This window comes from Myiozetetes cayanensis, unplaced genomic scaffold, assembly GCF_022539395.1.
Source record: "Myiozetetes cayanensis isolate MyiCay16 unplaced genomic scaffold, myiCay2020 scf10, whole genome shotgun sequence".
Classification (NCBI taxonomy): domain Eukaryota; kingdom Metazoa; phylum Chordata; class Aves; order Passeriformes; family Tyrannidae; genus Myiozetetes; species Myiozetetes cayanensis.
Window position 1 is genome coordinate 33,794,779 of NW_026086605.1, and position 14,488 is coordinate 33,809,266.

The 14,488-nt window shown below is 49.9% G+C and overlaps 1 protein-coding gene across 2 annotated transcripts; it reads left to right on the forward strand.

Annotated features, from left to right (window-relative positions):
• Positions 1-877: 877 nt before the first annotated feature.
• Positions 878-13,244, forward strand: ATAD1 (ATPase family AAA domain containing 1). 2 transcript variants are annotated; one of them, XM_050305678.1, is made up of 10 exons: positions 878-1,078; positions 2,675-2,849; positions 4,100-4,198; positions 4,472-4,592; positions 5,612-5,812; positions 6,392-6,498; positions 8,436-8,525; positions 9,598-9,648; positions 10,800-10,906; positions 11,823-13,244. In XM_050305678.1, the coding sequence occupies exons 2-10, from the start codon at positions 2,688-2,690 to the stop codon at positions 11,941-11,943; spliced, it is 1,059 nt and encodes a 352-aa protein (XP_050161635.1). In that variant the 5' UTR covers positions 878-1,078; positions 2,675-2,687; the 3' UTR covers positions 11,944-13,244. The 2 variants fall into 2 exon arrangements, with proteins under 2 accessions (XP_050161635.1, XP_050161634.1); XM_050305677.1 differs by having other exon boundaries at positions 883-1,078; positions 10,800-10,936.
• Positions 13,245-14,488: the final 1,244 nt, after the last annotated feature.

Below are 14,488 nucleotides of genomic sequence, written 5' to 3' on the forward strand. Positions count from 1 at the left end.
GTCCAACCTGACCCTGCCCTGGCGCAGCCCGAGGCCGTTTCCTCTCATCCTGTCCCTTGTTCCCTGCAAAACACGGACACAAGAGCAGAAGGGCTGAAGGGGAATTGCCAAAACTTCGGGTTAATTACAGGAATTACAGAGATCCTGTTATTTTAACCTTTTCCTGGATGTTTTTCTGTTACTGTGTATATATAAAATTATTCATATATGTCATATATATCTATCATATATATAATATACATGCTGTATTTATAACATGTTATCTCTATATATTATACATATATAGTATTTATGTGTATGTAATATATACTAATATATAATGTATAATATATAACATAGTAATAGTAATATAGTATATAATAAACAGTATATATATACATATATATACATATACACAATATATAGTAATATATACACATTGCTTATCTATGATTTGTTATATATATAAAAGATAACTTTCTATATAATATGTAAAAATATATCTACGTTTCTTTCTATATAACATATAAAAAGATATTTATTTACACTTATGTATATATATGTATATATAAAATAAGTGATATATAAAAGATATACTATATATACACATATATCTCTATGTTGAGCATCTGTTATATATATGTTATGTCATATATACGTTATTATTTTAGACGCGTTTCACACATCAGCAGAGAGACTGAAGTCCCTGCTCTCATTACGGCTGAAGTGGGGCCGCCGTGCCCGCGGTGCGCGTCGGTGAAGGCGCGGTGAATCCTTCCCTTCCGCTGACGCTCGTTCCGGCCGATCCGTCCCATCCCGATCCCTCTCCAGGCTGGAGCTCCCGATCGTCCCTGGGGCGGAACGTTCGCGCAGGCGGCGGCGGGCGGAACGTTCGTGTAGGGGCGGCGAGCGCCGGCCGGCCCGAGGAAGCGCGGGACGCGCCGCGGCCGCTGCCGGGCCCTCGGTGCCGCCGGCGGCTCCTTCTGCTCCTTCTCCTCCTCCTTCTCCTCCTTCCCTTTCTCCTTCTCCTCCTCCTCCTCCTCCTCCCCCGCCGGGCCCGCCCCGTGTCCCGCAGCGCGAGTGACCCGCGGGGCCCACGGTGAGTGCGGGCCGGGGGCGCGGCCGCGGGGCGGGGGAAGGTCACGGGCGGGCCGGGCCGGGCCGGCCCTCACGGCGCCCCCGCGGGGGGGGTGACGGGCCCGGGGGGGGATCCACGGCATGGGGGTGACATCGCCGGGCCCGGCACAGCCAGGGGGGGTTCCCGGCAGTGCCTCAGCATTCCCCGGGAGCGGCACGACCGCTGTGCTTTCGGTTTCCCTTTGGCGCCCCAGCGAACCGTCCTGCCCGCTGAGGAAATGAACGCTCGGGTCCTGCTGGATTTGCCTTCCGTTTGTTATCAGGGCTCTGCTCAGCGAGGCCGTGCCCCGGGTTATCTCCTGTTACAGCTCTTCCTCACGCTTGCTGCTCAGGGCACGGGTTGCATAAGGAGGAGGTTGTTCCTTCCGTGGGTTTTTGGGAAGGGTTTTTCCTCGTTCACTGACACAGAGCCCTTTCATTTTAATGGATCAGGCTGAGGAGGGCACGCAGAGCCCTCCAGCCCGGCATGACTTGCTTAAATCCCAAAGCAGGCAAATTTAATTTGGTTCCCAGGCAGGTGGGCACAGCGACAGGCTGGATTTTTAACTGCCTGGACAGGGAGGGGAGCTTTAAAAAAACCCAAACCCAGTGATTCCAGTGATCCCGCTGGGATACAGGAGCCTGGGGCTGATGTCTATCAAGTGGTGCTTCTCCTGAGCCCAATCCCAATGGAATTCCAGATTCCAGAGTCAGTGGTTATGCAGAGCCTTGGGGTCAGCATAAGACAGGGACAGGGATCCAGGGATATCTTGGCTGTGGGTGCTCCAGCTTTGCCCTGGTTGCCAGTTCCCTCTGGAGAGCGGCCAGGGAGCGTCAGGAGTTGCCAGAGGAATTGCCACTGGCTTTGTCCTTAGGGCAGGAAAACGAGGCAGTGCACAAGGAGTGACTGGGGATTGTCAAGAGGAACCCCCCCCACCAGTTGAGGAGGAGGTGGACCCCGCTTTTCCCAGCCATTTTCCAGTGTTTTAGAAGTCCTTCCCCCTGTGCAGCACGTCCCCTGCACTGAAGGCGCTGTGCTGCCTGGGCTTGGCTCCTACAGCAGGCAGAGTTTTCCCTGGATAGCTGTGTGCCACATCCAGCATTTCCAGGTTTCCAGGGATATTAATAACTCCACATATATCCTGCCAGGTGCAGCCTCCAGCTCTTAACCTCATTTTAATCAAATCCGAGTCATCCATCGCACTTGGGGTGACTTTCCCTGTAGGGAAGAGGCCTCTCCGGTTAAATAATGGAGTTCTCTGTCTCCAGGATTCAGCATCCTTGGGTCAAGAACGGTCCCAAAATGACACTCTTAATGGGAATGTGCACACAGAATCCCAGGATAGTTGGGGTTGGAAGGGAAATTAAGGATCATTTCCTGCCGTGGGCAGGGACACCTTCCACTAGCCCAGGTTGCTCCAAGCCCCGTCCAACTCCAAAGCCCCTGGCACCCAGCTGTTACAACCCAGTCTTTAAACACAAGGCAGACATTTTCTCACCTTTGATTTTTTTGTTGTTGTTTTTTCTTTCCTTCTACCCCTTCCCTGTGGTTGTTTTTTTTTCCCCCTCCCCTCTCCAGAGCTGGGAGCAGGATGGTCCACGCCGAGGCCTTCTCGCGGCCCCTGAGCCGGAACGAGGTGGTGGGGCTGATCTTCCGCCTGACCATCTTCGGGGCCGTCACCTATTTCACCATCAAGTGGATGGTGGATGCCATCGACCCCACCAGGAAGCAGAAAGTAGAGGCTCAGAAGCAGGTAGCGCTCCGTTCTTCGGCGTTTCCCTGGAACGTCGGGATGCCGGGAGGGAAAACCGGACTGGCCGCGAACGACGACAGGACGGGCGGAATAAAAAAAACCCACCTGGGATTGTTTCTTAGTAAATCTCAGGATTTAGGCTGCTGGGCTCTCTTCAGAAAATCCCAAAATCACAATTTTTGCCTTGAAGGGGTAGAAAAAACCCTGCAGAACTGCTCAAAACTGGGGGCTGATGTCGCTTCTGGTTTTTGGCACGTCCGTGGTCCCGGTGCTGCTCCTGCTCCTGGCACCTTTTGCTGAGCAGCAGTTGCCTTAAATCACACCCTCATCAGTCTCTTGGTTGCTTTTGGAAACCTTGAGCAGAGAGAACTTAATTCTCTGCTGCTTTCGGGGCGACTTAATGGCAGAGACCTGCAGGAGCAGTCAAATTTCCTTCCTGGAAAGGGGAGGGAAAAAAAACAGAAGTGAAAATTGAAACAATTCCTGCTCTGGGAAAAGCTTTATTGGGCAGTTCAGAACTGAAAGGGAAACGTTTCCTTTGGAATTGTGGCAGCTGTTTGGTTCGTTTTCTGGCTGACATAAATGTCACAGATTCAAACAGCAGTTTTTGAGCAACCTCAGGCTGGTTTGCCTTTTCTAATGAACTTTTGAGTTCAAAAATCAGCTTTTCCCCATCTGTGCCTGTGCCAGCTGTTCCATAAGAAGCTGCAACATCCCCAAAGCATGCTGGACTTAGTGCCAGTTCGAGCAGAAAGAGAAACTGAGCTGTGCAAGTGCTGACACACCTCAGGACTTTTCCTTTTAAACTGGGGAAAACCCCCTGAGTGCACATTAAAAAAGTGACTGGCTTCTGGGAAGTAGCTTTTATTCCCTTAAAAATGGATTCATCTCCCCTTGGTGCAGCACCGTGGAGGTTTTGGGAGGCCAAACTCTTTGTTTTAATGTTCACTGGGGTTGGTTTTTTTGGGTCATGGTGGCTGAGTCGTGGATTTGGGCAGGGAGGGCTGAGGTGACACTGCTTGGGTGGGAACTGAGGCATCTGACTTGTTTTCACTCAGGTGACAACAAATCTTTAGGAAACAGCAGAACTCTCTGCTTGAAACAAGACTGAACCTCTTTTAGGGTGTGACTTAGGGACACACAGAAGGTTTTTCTTTCCAAACTCCACACGGAAGATTTTTTAAAAAGCCAATTTTTGAGGGGAACATTCCAACTCTGATTCTCCCGGTGTTTGATTTCTCCACCCCCAGGCTGAAAAGCTGATGAAGCAGATTGGAGTGAAAAACGTCAAGCTGACAGAATATGAAATGAGCATCGCTGCACATCTCGTGGACCCACTCAGCATGCATGTAAGTTTTCCCTGCTCCTCCTGCTCTTCAGGCACGGAATATCTTGGCTTTGACTCTGGATTTCATTAGTTGTCACATCTGTGGGGACACACAGAAAACATTCCCAGTGATATAAAGCTACAGTTGCATCGTTGAGAGCAGAGGTTTTTAAGCCCTTGTCTCTTATTTTGAAGCTTTTGCATTTTTCCTTGGGGAATTTAGGATATTTTTCCTTTGGTCAGGAACTATGCTGATCATCCCTTAATATTTTTTTGTTTTTTTCCCCCCTCCTAGGTCACCTGGAGTGATATTGCAGGCTTGGATGATGTCATTACAGATCTGAAAGACACTGTCATTTTGCCTATCAAGAAGAAATATTTGTTCGGGAACTCCAGGCTCTTGCAGCCTCCAAAAGGTAGGAGAGGAATGATCCCTGGAATATTGTCTTCTGAACCTGTTCATTCCTTGCCTGGATCTGTGAGACCCTCTCAGTCCTGTGCCCCAAGGGGTGGAAAAAGCAGCACTTGTGTAGCTGGTTTAGTTTTTCCAGGCTAAACTTTCTGTCTCAAGTCACAGATTGAAGCTGTCTGGAAAATTACTTGAATTGCCATGATCTAATAAGCTGAAGGGAAAAAAAATGATTTTTTTTTTTTTTTAATTTATCTTTTTTAAAGCAGACTTTCCATCTAGGGCAGCTGCCCAGTTTTATTAGTGGCTTGTGCTGTGTGTTGTTAGGAAGTCAGTGCTGCAGAGGGAAATCATGTTTGTGATCTTCAGTCACATAAACAGGGAAAAAACCACCTTAATTCTCCATGTTTCAGGCTTTTTTTTGGGCTGAGTTTTGTCTCTTTAAATTGTAATTCTGTAATTCCTTTACAGCTGTGCTAGAAAAACACCCCTGTGAGTTCTTTCACTGTGACAGCTTTAAAAATAATATGAGATGTCATGTTTAATTGGGGGTAATTTGTTTAAAATGTCAGTGGGCTCGGTTGTTCGGTGTTTTTTTTTCCCTTTTCTCAGCCCTCCGTGCTAAGTTTTATTAGCAGGGCAGAAACTGGCTCTGAACAGGGCCTGTCAGATGCTGACAGGAAATAAATGTGGGGCTCAGTTTTATGGAACCTTTTATAGGCCCAGGAATAGAATCCACAGGGTGGAATCATGGAGTGCTTCTGGCTGGAAGGGACCTTAAAGATCCTCTCATTCCAACCACAGCCATGGGCAGGGACAATAAACCAGCCCTTTTTCCAAATGTCTCCCCATGCCTGCCTTTAGGTATCGTGAGCTGTGATTTCATGAGGGTTATTTTAAACATCTCTGACTTTGCTTTGATGGGAGCAGTGTTTTCTTACCTTGCTTTTCTTCCCCTTTGAAGAGGTGGATGAAACCCAAGCCTGGACGCTCTCGGGCCTGCCATTAACCCCCTGAATTTTGCAGGAGTCCTTCTCTATGGCCCCCCTGGCTGTGGCAAAACCCTGATTGCCAAAGCTACAGCCAAGGAAGCAGGCTGCAGATTTATCAACCTCCAGCCTTCCACGCTGACAGACAAGTGGTATGGAGAGTCCCAAAAACTGGCTGCTGCTGTCTTCTCCCTGGCTGTAAAGCTCCAGCCATCCATCATCTTCATTGATGAAATAGGTAAAAAAAAAAAAAAAATTCTCTCTTTTTATGGAAGTACCTGCAAGCTGAGTGACATGAAAAACTGCAGGCTCAGTAATAGAAATAGGATTGAAGAAAAGTTTCAGTAATAAATTTGAAGTAACGATGGCAAATTAGGAAAAATAACGTGTTCCTTCCTCGTGGGAGTGGAGGAATTTACAGTTAGAACAAGTCGCTGCTTATTTTTGGTTCACAAGGAAACCCATCACCAAAAACACTTCAGTGCTTCTGCCATGAGGGAAAATAAAATGTGGGTTTAGGAGAGCTCTGGAACAGTAGTTGAATAAGGCTGAAGAAGGAGGAGGGGAGGCTGCTTTCCACGAATTCAGGAAGGTGAAAGTTTGGAGCACAGGATTTTGGGGTAAGCTCGTGCGATGGGCACACACCTGTGCAAGGCCACGGAAAAGATGGGGGGCGTTCCACTCTGCTGCTCTTCATCCTAAGCAGTGCTTTTGGTTTGGTGACAGTGGTTATTAAACGTGCATTTCCAAGGTAAGGGAATAGCCCAGGAGGACTCCAGCTGGATTGGGAGTGAAGTGCTTTTCTCCCTCCACACAGATTCCTTCCTACGGAACCGGTCGAGCACTGACCACGAAGCCACTGCCATGATGAAAGCTCAGTTCATGAGCCTGTGGGATGGGCTGGACACCGATTATAACTGCCAGGTAAGGACAGGATGGGGGAAAAGGGATGGGATTTCCTTCCTCTGGGCTATTGTGCATGGAGAGCCCCTTTGGAAGGATGGCAGGAATTGCCAGATAGTTCTGTTACCTGGCAGTGATGACCAGCACTTCATGGCAACGAAGTGAGATATTAACAGCTCATTTTTCTCCCTGAGGAGTCCCATGTTTGGACTTCTTTGGGTTTTCTTGGAGGTGTTATTTCCAGCACTGTCAGCAATGCAGGTGTGCAGTCTGAGCTGCCAACACTGGGAATTTTTAAACTGTTCTGAAAAACGTTGTGGGGACGATGTTTTCTTCAGGTGAAGGGAATCTTTGATTTCGGGAAAAGGAATCTTTGATTTCAGGAAAAGCTATTGAAAACTCTGGGCATTCATCCCAGTGTTCATCCCGGGTGCAGGTTGGTTGGTTTGTCATGGAATCGTGGGATGGTTTGGGTTGGAAGGGATTTAAAGATCATCCCGTCCTCTTCCCTGCCGTGGGCAGGGACACCTCCCACTAGATCAGGTTGCTCCAAGCCCTGTCCAACCTGGCCTGGAACACTTCCAGGGATAGGGAACCTCCAGGGATTGGACAAGAACTAGACTCTGGAGTTAATCTGAAAGGGTGGAGAAGTGAGTGTCACCAAAAGCCAAATTGTGTTTCCATCCCGCTATTCCCGTGTGCTCCCGTCCCCTCCATGATCTCCAATAAGTGTTGTATTTTGAAGTGGAAAGCAAACACAAAAGTTGCTGGTGCTGTAAAAACAAACCAACAAAAACCATTAATGAAATAAATATTTCTGTAATGAGCCTGGGCGAGGGGAAGGTGTCCCTGCCATGGGCAGGAGGTGGAATGACAGGAGCTTTCAGGTCCCTTCCAACCCAAACCATTTTGGGATTGTGGGATTCTGAAGTATTTGAATGTAGCAAAAAAGCCTGGCATGGTGTTGTTCTGAACTGTCAGCTGGAACAATGTTTTAAAAACCTTTAAACAGGATGTTTATTCTCCCAGTTTAAAATTTTCAGCCTTTTTAATCTGTGTTCGTGTAAATGGCCGATGCACTGACATCCATTAGTTTGTAAAATCTGCTTTTCCTCCTCTCTCAAGCTTGTGCTAAAGATGTTTTTAAGTTCATTTCCCCAAAAATGAATAGAAGGCAGCAAATATATATATATATATATATATATACACGCACACTGAGGAGCTTAAAGCAGAGTATTTGCTTACCATTAATAAAATGGCATGAACCCTTCACTACAAACCAACATCATCTTTCAATCACAGTGTAGTTTGTTTTTTTTTTTCCCAATACACTTGACAATTTCTTGGAGCAAGTCAAAGTGTTCCTTCCCTGCAGTGAGACAATTTGGGGGCTGGAAAGGCAGTGATCCCAGTGCCTGTAGGTGGCAGGGTGGCTCTAGGTGGCAGGGTGACTCTGTGCCACCAACCCTGCTGCAGCTGCCCTGCAGCCCCCCAGCCTGGCCAGAAGGGTCCCTCCCGACCCAAACCATGCCGGGATTCTTTTTTCAGCACAAAAATACCCCGTGTTTTGAACACCTCACCGAAACATCTCCTTTCAGATTCCCCCCCAGAGCACCAGGAACTAAGAGTCACGTCGCCAAGGGGTGATAAGCAGAAGTTTTTAAGTTCCCTCTTGGAGCTTGAACTTTCAAAGTGGGCTCATAAAGTTCAGAGTGATGGAAAAATCTCCCCCCCCCCCCCCCCCCCAAAGGTGGCTTTTGTGGCACCAGTTCCCTCCTCAGCCGCCTGTTGCTGAAATCGCTGCCAGGAAACACCTTATGTAACTTCTGCAGATGTCGATGTTCTTGATAAAGTGGGGAGGAGTCACCTCTTTGGTTTTTGAAACTCCCAGTCCACCCGTGCTTCCCAAAAGCTGCTTTCAGGCTGACTGGTGTTGTTGTCCTGCTGGAAATTCCCAGGTGATCGTGATGGGAGCCACCAACCGCCCCCGGGACCTGGACTTGGCCATCATGAGGAGGATGCCCACGCGCTTCCACATCAACCAGCCCGTGAGTCCTGCCAGAGCCAGGAAATGCTCATCCCTGGGTTTTTTTTTTCCCAGGGAATACAGCATTCCTCTGATCTGCTTTTTGTGTGTTAGGAGCACGTCCATAACCCGCCTTTTTAAGGGGATGTTCCTCAGGGAGGTTTTATGACCAAGAGGCAGTAATTAAGCTCTTTATCAATTAGCCAGCTGTCACAAGGTTGCCCTTGCTACCAGTGTTGCTGTTGCCACACCTTTCCAGGTATTGTAGTCTCCTTTGAACACTTGGCTTTGTCACCGAGGTGTTGGTGTTATTGGGAGCTCAGTCCCTGTCACAATTCCCTTCTGGCTACAGAAATAACTCTTCATTTTTTGCTGGAACTCGAAGAGACAAAACTTGGAGGAGTAAAGCTCTTACAGGTTGTGCAAGAGAGTACCTGTGCTCCCAGGCCCACGTTGTTTGAACTGGCTTTCCCTCTGTGTGGGAGGATCCTCTTGGAAACAAGGCATTTATAACCCAGTGACTGCTGAGCTTCCAGACCTGTCCCATAGCCCTTCCTCATCTCCAAGTGGTCCTTGAATCAGTAAGGATGTGGATTTTAGTACTTCCTCTTGTCTTTCTATCAAGACCCCCGTTAGAAGGAGGAATTATGTGCAGGTAACAGAGCCTTGGGATATTTACAGTTACTTGCAAGGCAGAGGGAAATGGAAGAAATACTTTTTTGGGACAGAGCAGCAACTGTTCAGCTGCCAGAGTATCTGTGGGTTTTTTTTTTTCCCCTTTTTTGACGATGTAGGTGAAGTTTGGGAGACACAAACCCCGGATTTTGCTGCCTGTGTCTTACCTTGCTGGTAAAGATCTGCTCAGGGCTCAACTGTTCCTCACTGTAACCTCATCACAGGGTGTGATTTGTGTTGCTTCAAATGCCCCAAGCATCACCTGTAGAACTAAATTTGCTCTCAGACAGGTTCCCTCACATCTCCTGGGTGAGGGACCAGCCTGTGTGGCTGAACTGGGACCAAAAGCCCCACCACGGGGCTCGGTGTAACATGTGTTCATTTTTGTCCCCTGGTAACTTTGGTCTCTTCTGCTGCAGGCTCTGAAGCAAAGAGAAGCCATCCTGAAGCTCATTTTGAAAAATGAAAATGTAAGTAGACCCCTGTTCCTGTGTCCTTTGCTGGTGACATCACTGGCCTTGCAGAAAACACGTTTTACAGTTGCCTGCCTCGGAGGGAGGGAGAGATTATCTGCTGAGGTATTCCTGCTGATAACTTGGGAATCTTTTGTGGATTTAGGTGTGGCCTCACACTGAAGCACTAAGAGTTGCCTGCCCTGTAAGCACGAGCCTCAGCAGGGCTGCAGCCTCGGATTTGGGGGTGAATCACCATCTCTGAGCAGAGTCACCTCATTTCTCTGCCTCCATTTACTCCTTCTATAACTAGATAATTTATATTTATCTCCCTAAAGATGCTGGATCCCATGAGGACATTTCAAGACCTCATGAAGCAGGGAGATCTTCCTTTAACTCTTTCTTGGCTCAAGTCAAGAAAGGAGGAGTGACTTTTTTTGGCAGTGCTGCTTTTGCTCCACAGTTCCTCTTTCCTTTAGAGGAAAACCGCTGCAGATGTTGTTACTACCGTTGTGTGGTGTTTGTGTCCCATCTGCCCTCCAAGGGCTCGGTGTGAGCACACCTGGAAGTGTCTGTGGGCAGGATACGGGATCCATGTTATCAGTAGTTCCTCCCAAATTGAGTCAGCAGCACTATTTGTCTTGAAGTTGATGCTGCAAAGGAAAAGGAAACACTGATGGACCGGAAGGGGCTGTAAAAAGATGGAATAAATGTGGAGTCTTGACTGGGAATAGTTCAGTCTGGTCCAGTGCATGGAGTCAGACACGTTATTTTGCCTCTAAATCCCTGTTTTGGGGTTGCAAAAAGTAGGAGCAGGTGTCCAGACGACAAGAGTTGCTGAGGAACCTCTGTGGGCATCTGGGAGAACGGGTCACTGCTCCTGGGATCCGCTTTTTGTCACGCAGGAGCTTGGTTAGCGTCGGGATGGTTGGCTTTTGGGTGGGTTTTGGTGGATTTTCCTTAATCAGCTCCAGAGTTTGATGAGCTGAAGCATCAGTTCCCTTTGGTGAAATAAACCCTTTGGAGGGTTCCGAGCCTGAGTTGGTGATTCACCTCTCACCAACATCAGATGGCGAAGATGATGCGGGGGCAGGCGAAAAATCCTTGGAGGTGACTCGACTGTCAGGGATTCCGGAGTCTCCATGCTCTGCCCTTGTGGTTTCCGGCAGGTGGACAGGCACGTGGACCTGCTGCAGATCGCCAAGGAGACCGACGGGTTCTCGGGCAGCGACCTGAAGGAGATGTGCCGGGACGCGGCGCTGCTCTGCGTGCGGGAGTACGTCAACAGCGCCTGCGAGGAGGACACGTACGTGCCGCGCCTCTCCCGGCCCCCGCAGGGCTCAGCTCCCCTTGCCCGGCCTTGGTCGGGAATTTCGAGGCGGTTCGACCCCCTCGCAGCGTGGGAGGGTCTGGTTTGCCTTTCCTAAACCCCCACAGCTTTCAGAATCCAAGTTGCCATTGTTGATTTTGACTCTGGAAATGAGGTGGGGGGTGTGCCAGGGTGCCAGGCTGGAGATGGCAGGAGCCAGCACGTCGTGGTGCTGCAGTTTGTGCCGGGGTTTGGTGCTGGTGACGCGGTGCTGCAACGTCCCTCTGGGATCCCCCGCACCTACAGGGAGTCCCTGTGTGCACAGGGGCCGTGTCCATGGAAGGGAACGGAGCTGAGAAGGGGCTGGAGCAGCAGGAGGGGCTGAGGGAGCTGGGGGGGCTCAGCCTGGAGAAAAGGAGGCTCAGGGGGGACCTTCTGGCTCTGCAACTCCCTGACAGGAGGGGGGAGCCTGGGGGGGGTCGGGCTCTGCTCCCAGGGAACAAGGGACAAGAGGAAAAGAAACGGCCTCCAGCTGTGCCAGGAGAGGGTCAGGGTGGACATCAGGAGGAATTTCTTGCTGGAAAGGGTGGTCAGGCCTTGGCAGGGGCTGCCCAGGTTGGTGGTGGAGTCCCCACCCCTGGAGGTGTCCAAGGCAGGCCAGGTTGTGGCACTCAGTGCTCTGGGCTGGGGACAAGGTGGGCATCGGGCACAGGGGGCACTCCATGGGCTGGCAGATCTTTTCCAGCCTGAATGATTCCATGATTCCAGCGTGATGCTGGATCCATCTCAGAGCTCCTGTTCCCAGTGACTGCTGCTCACTGCTGGGTTAGCTGTTCCACAGCACCTGAACCCTCACCTTGCCGTTTCTCCCTCTCTCTCGAAGCCACGACGAGGATGAAATCCGGCCCGTGCAGCAGCAGGACCTCCACAGGGCCATCGAGAAGATGAGGAAATCCAAGGATATGTCCATGCAGAACCTGGCCATGGAGATTGTTTTTGACTAAGCCCAGAGAGGCGTGTTTGCAGTTCCTGATGTGATTTAGTTTGACTTGTGTAATCAGTTAGCAAAAACCAATGCCGGGGGGGGCGGGGGCGGGGACGGACGAGGGAGTTCTCGGTTCTCGGAATCGTTTTGATACAACAACTTCTAAGTTATTGAAATTCCATCGCGCGCCACTGGAAGTGCAGCGGGGAGATCATGAGTGGAACGACTTGAGCCCAGCCCGAGAGGGTTGTCCCACGCTGATCCACTGAGGAGCCCTTCCAGCAGGTGGGACACAGGGGCACCGGGGTGAGGGGGACAATCCATGGCAGGGCTGTGTGTACCTGTGACCTGTAAATACCCACACCTCTTTTTTTTTTTTATACATATATATATATAGAGACATAATCTGTAGATAACTTGAGTATGGAAAAATCTTTTTCTACTTAACTGAAGCAAACCAAATGAGAAAGATGTGTAGATGAAAGGTTTCCTCGGTACTCAGTTCACTTCTACCTTTTAGCAGCAAATACCAAGATGATAGAAACTGCTTCTAGAAACAAAGCAAACTCGGAAATGCTACTGATTTCTCTGTCACGTGACCACTTGAAATCCGGTGCCATTTAGTAAAGATAGCAAAACTCCCCTGTACAAATGTTGGAATACTTTTAATTTTGTATGAATTCTGCCTTTTTTAAATGGACGCTGGTTTTATTTTGGGTTTTCCCTTGATGTGAGCAGTTAGAGTAGAACCTTGCCCGGTCTCTCCCAGCTCTCTGGGGCCGTGGCTTCCTGAGCTCCTGTGCTTTGTACTGAGGACTTGCTGCTTTCTCAGTCTCCTCTGGAGGCCCCAGTGTGGCTCCACAGCGTGAGGTGTCACAGCTCTGAGGCACGGGGGGGACACGCCATGTGCAGTGTTTGGCTCTGTCACGTGCTTGGATCCGGGACACTGAAGAGAACAGGAAGGGCTTTAGGCTTTTAAATGTGATTTAGCAACGTGCTGTGCTTGTTGGTAACAGTTCTGGTGAGTTCACGTTCTGAGGGGTTGCCAGTGCGAGTGGCAAAAGTGTTTTGGTGAAGTTTTTTTTTTGTCAGAGATATTCAAGGACTCAATTTTTCTCTGTCTGATTTGACGAACTGTGCACTAATTGAACACAAATCTGTAAAGGGAATCGTTTCCAACCCCTGGGGTGGAGTGTTGTGTCCCAGCTCTGCTGCCTGGGAGGGGAGGGGAGGCGTTGGAAGCGGAGAATGATGTAAAACTGAACGCACTGCAAAGTAAAATAAAGTGAAATCAAGAGGGCTGGAGCCCTGCCATCATCACCCAGTGTGGGGGCTGCTGACAGTGTCCATCCAGCACAGCTGCTTCCTGGAACGCTGGGCTGGGGATGCAGCAGGGCTGAGCTTGACCCAGTTTCATCTTGAAACCAAATGAGGAGGGAGGGGGGTTTAAAAGGAACCGAAGAATTGCTCAGACTCCTTTTCTTGGATCAAGAAACAAGGGGAGATGCACATTGCTCTCACACAGGGGTGCAGGAAATCAGGCACGGCAGAAATACTGGGCTATGGAAATGGGAAAAGCCTGGGATGTGGGATGCTAATCCTGCCCTGTCAGGTTAGTGCTGGGGCCGAGGGCAGGGATGGGTGACAGAGCTGGCTCTGGGTTCAGGGAGCCAGTCCAGAGGAGGAACCAAGAGGATCAGAGGATGGAGCAGCTCTGCTGTGGGAAAAGGCTGGGAGAACTGGGATTGTTCAGCCTGGAGAGGAGAAGCTCTGGGGTGACCCAGTTGTGGCCTTGCAGGGCCTAAGGGGTCGACAGGAAAGATGGAAAGAGAATATTTCTAAGGGCCTGGAGGGACAGGATAAGGGAGAATGGCTTCCCACTGCCAGATGGGATACTGGGAAGGAATTCTTGGCTGTGAGGGTGGGCAGGCCCTGGCACAGGTTGCCCAGAGAAGCTGTGGCTGCCCCTGGATCCCTGGAAGTGTCCAAGGCCAGGTTGGACGGGGCTTGGAGCAGCCTGGGCTGGTGGGAGGTGTCCCTGCCCATGGCAGGGGGTGGCACTGGACGGTCTGTAAGGTCCCTTCCAGCCCAAACCATTCCACGATTCTATGACCCACCTTAGAATTAAACCTGCAAATTGTGCTACTTACCAGGATCTGGTTTCTCAGGAGGTTGGAATGACGCCTGTGCCAGGTGCTCCAGCTGATCCATGTGTTCCATGCCTGTTCTGACACTCTTCCAGCCCCTCTCCAGGATTGTTACACCTGAGAAATGCTGGGCTGGGAAGCTCCTCCTGCACCTCCCACCCTTTTTTTCAGGCTGCTTCCTATTTGGTAAAGACCCAGCAGGCAGGTTTTAGTTGGTGTTAATTGAGTGTAAAGTGTATCCTCGGGGGAGTTTTAACATCCCACTGAGGGCAGCATTGCAGGAACAAACCCTGGGCTGTTGGCAGGTGCTGGGACAGCCTCTGGCTGAGCTCTGATCTGCCTGTTTCTCCAAAATCCTGGCTCCTGGCACGGCTGGATCTTGCCTTCTCCTCGTGCCGGTATCACCGCGGGCTGACT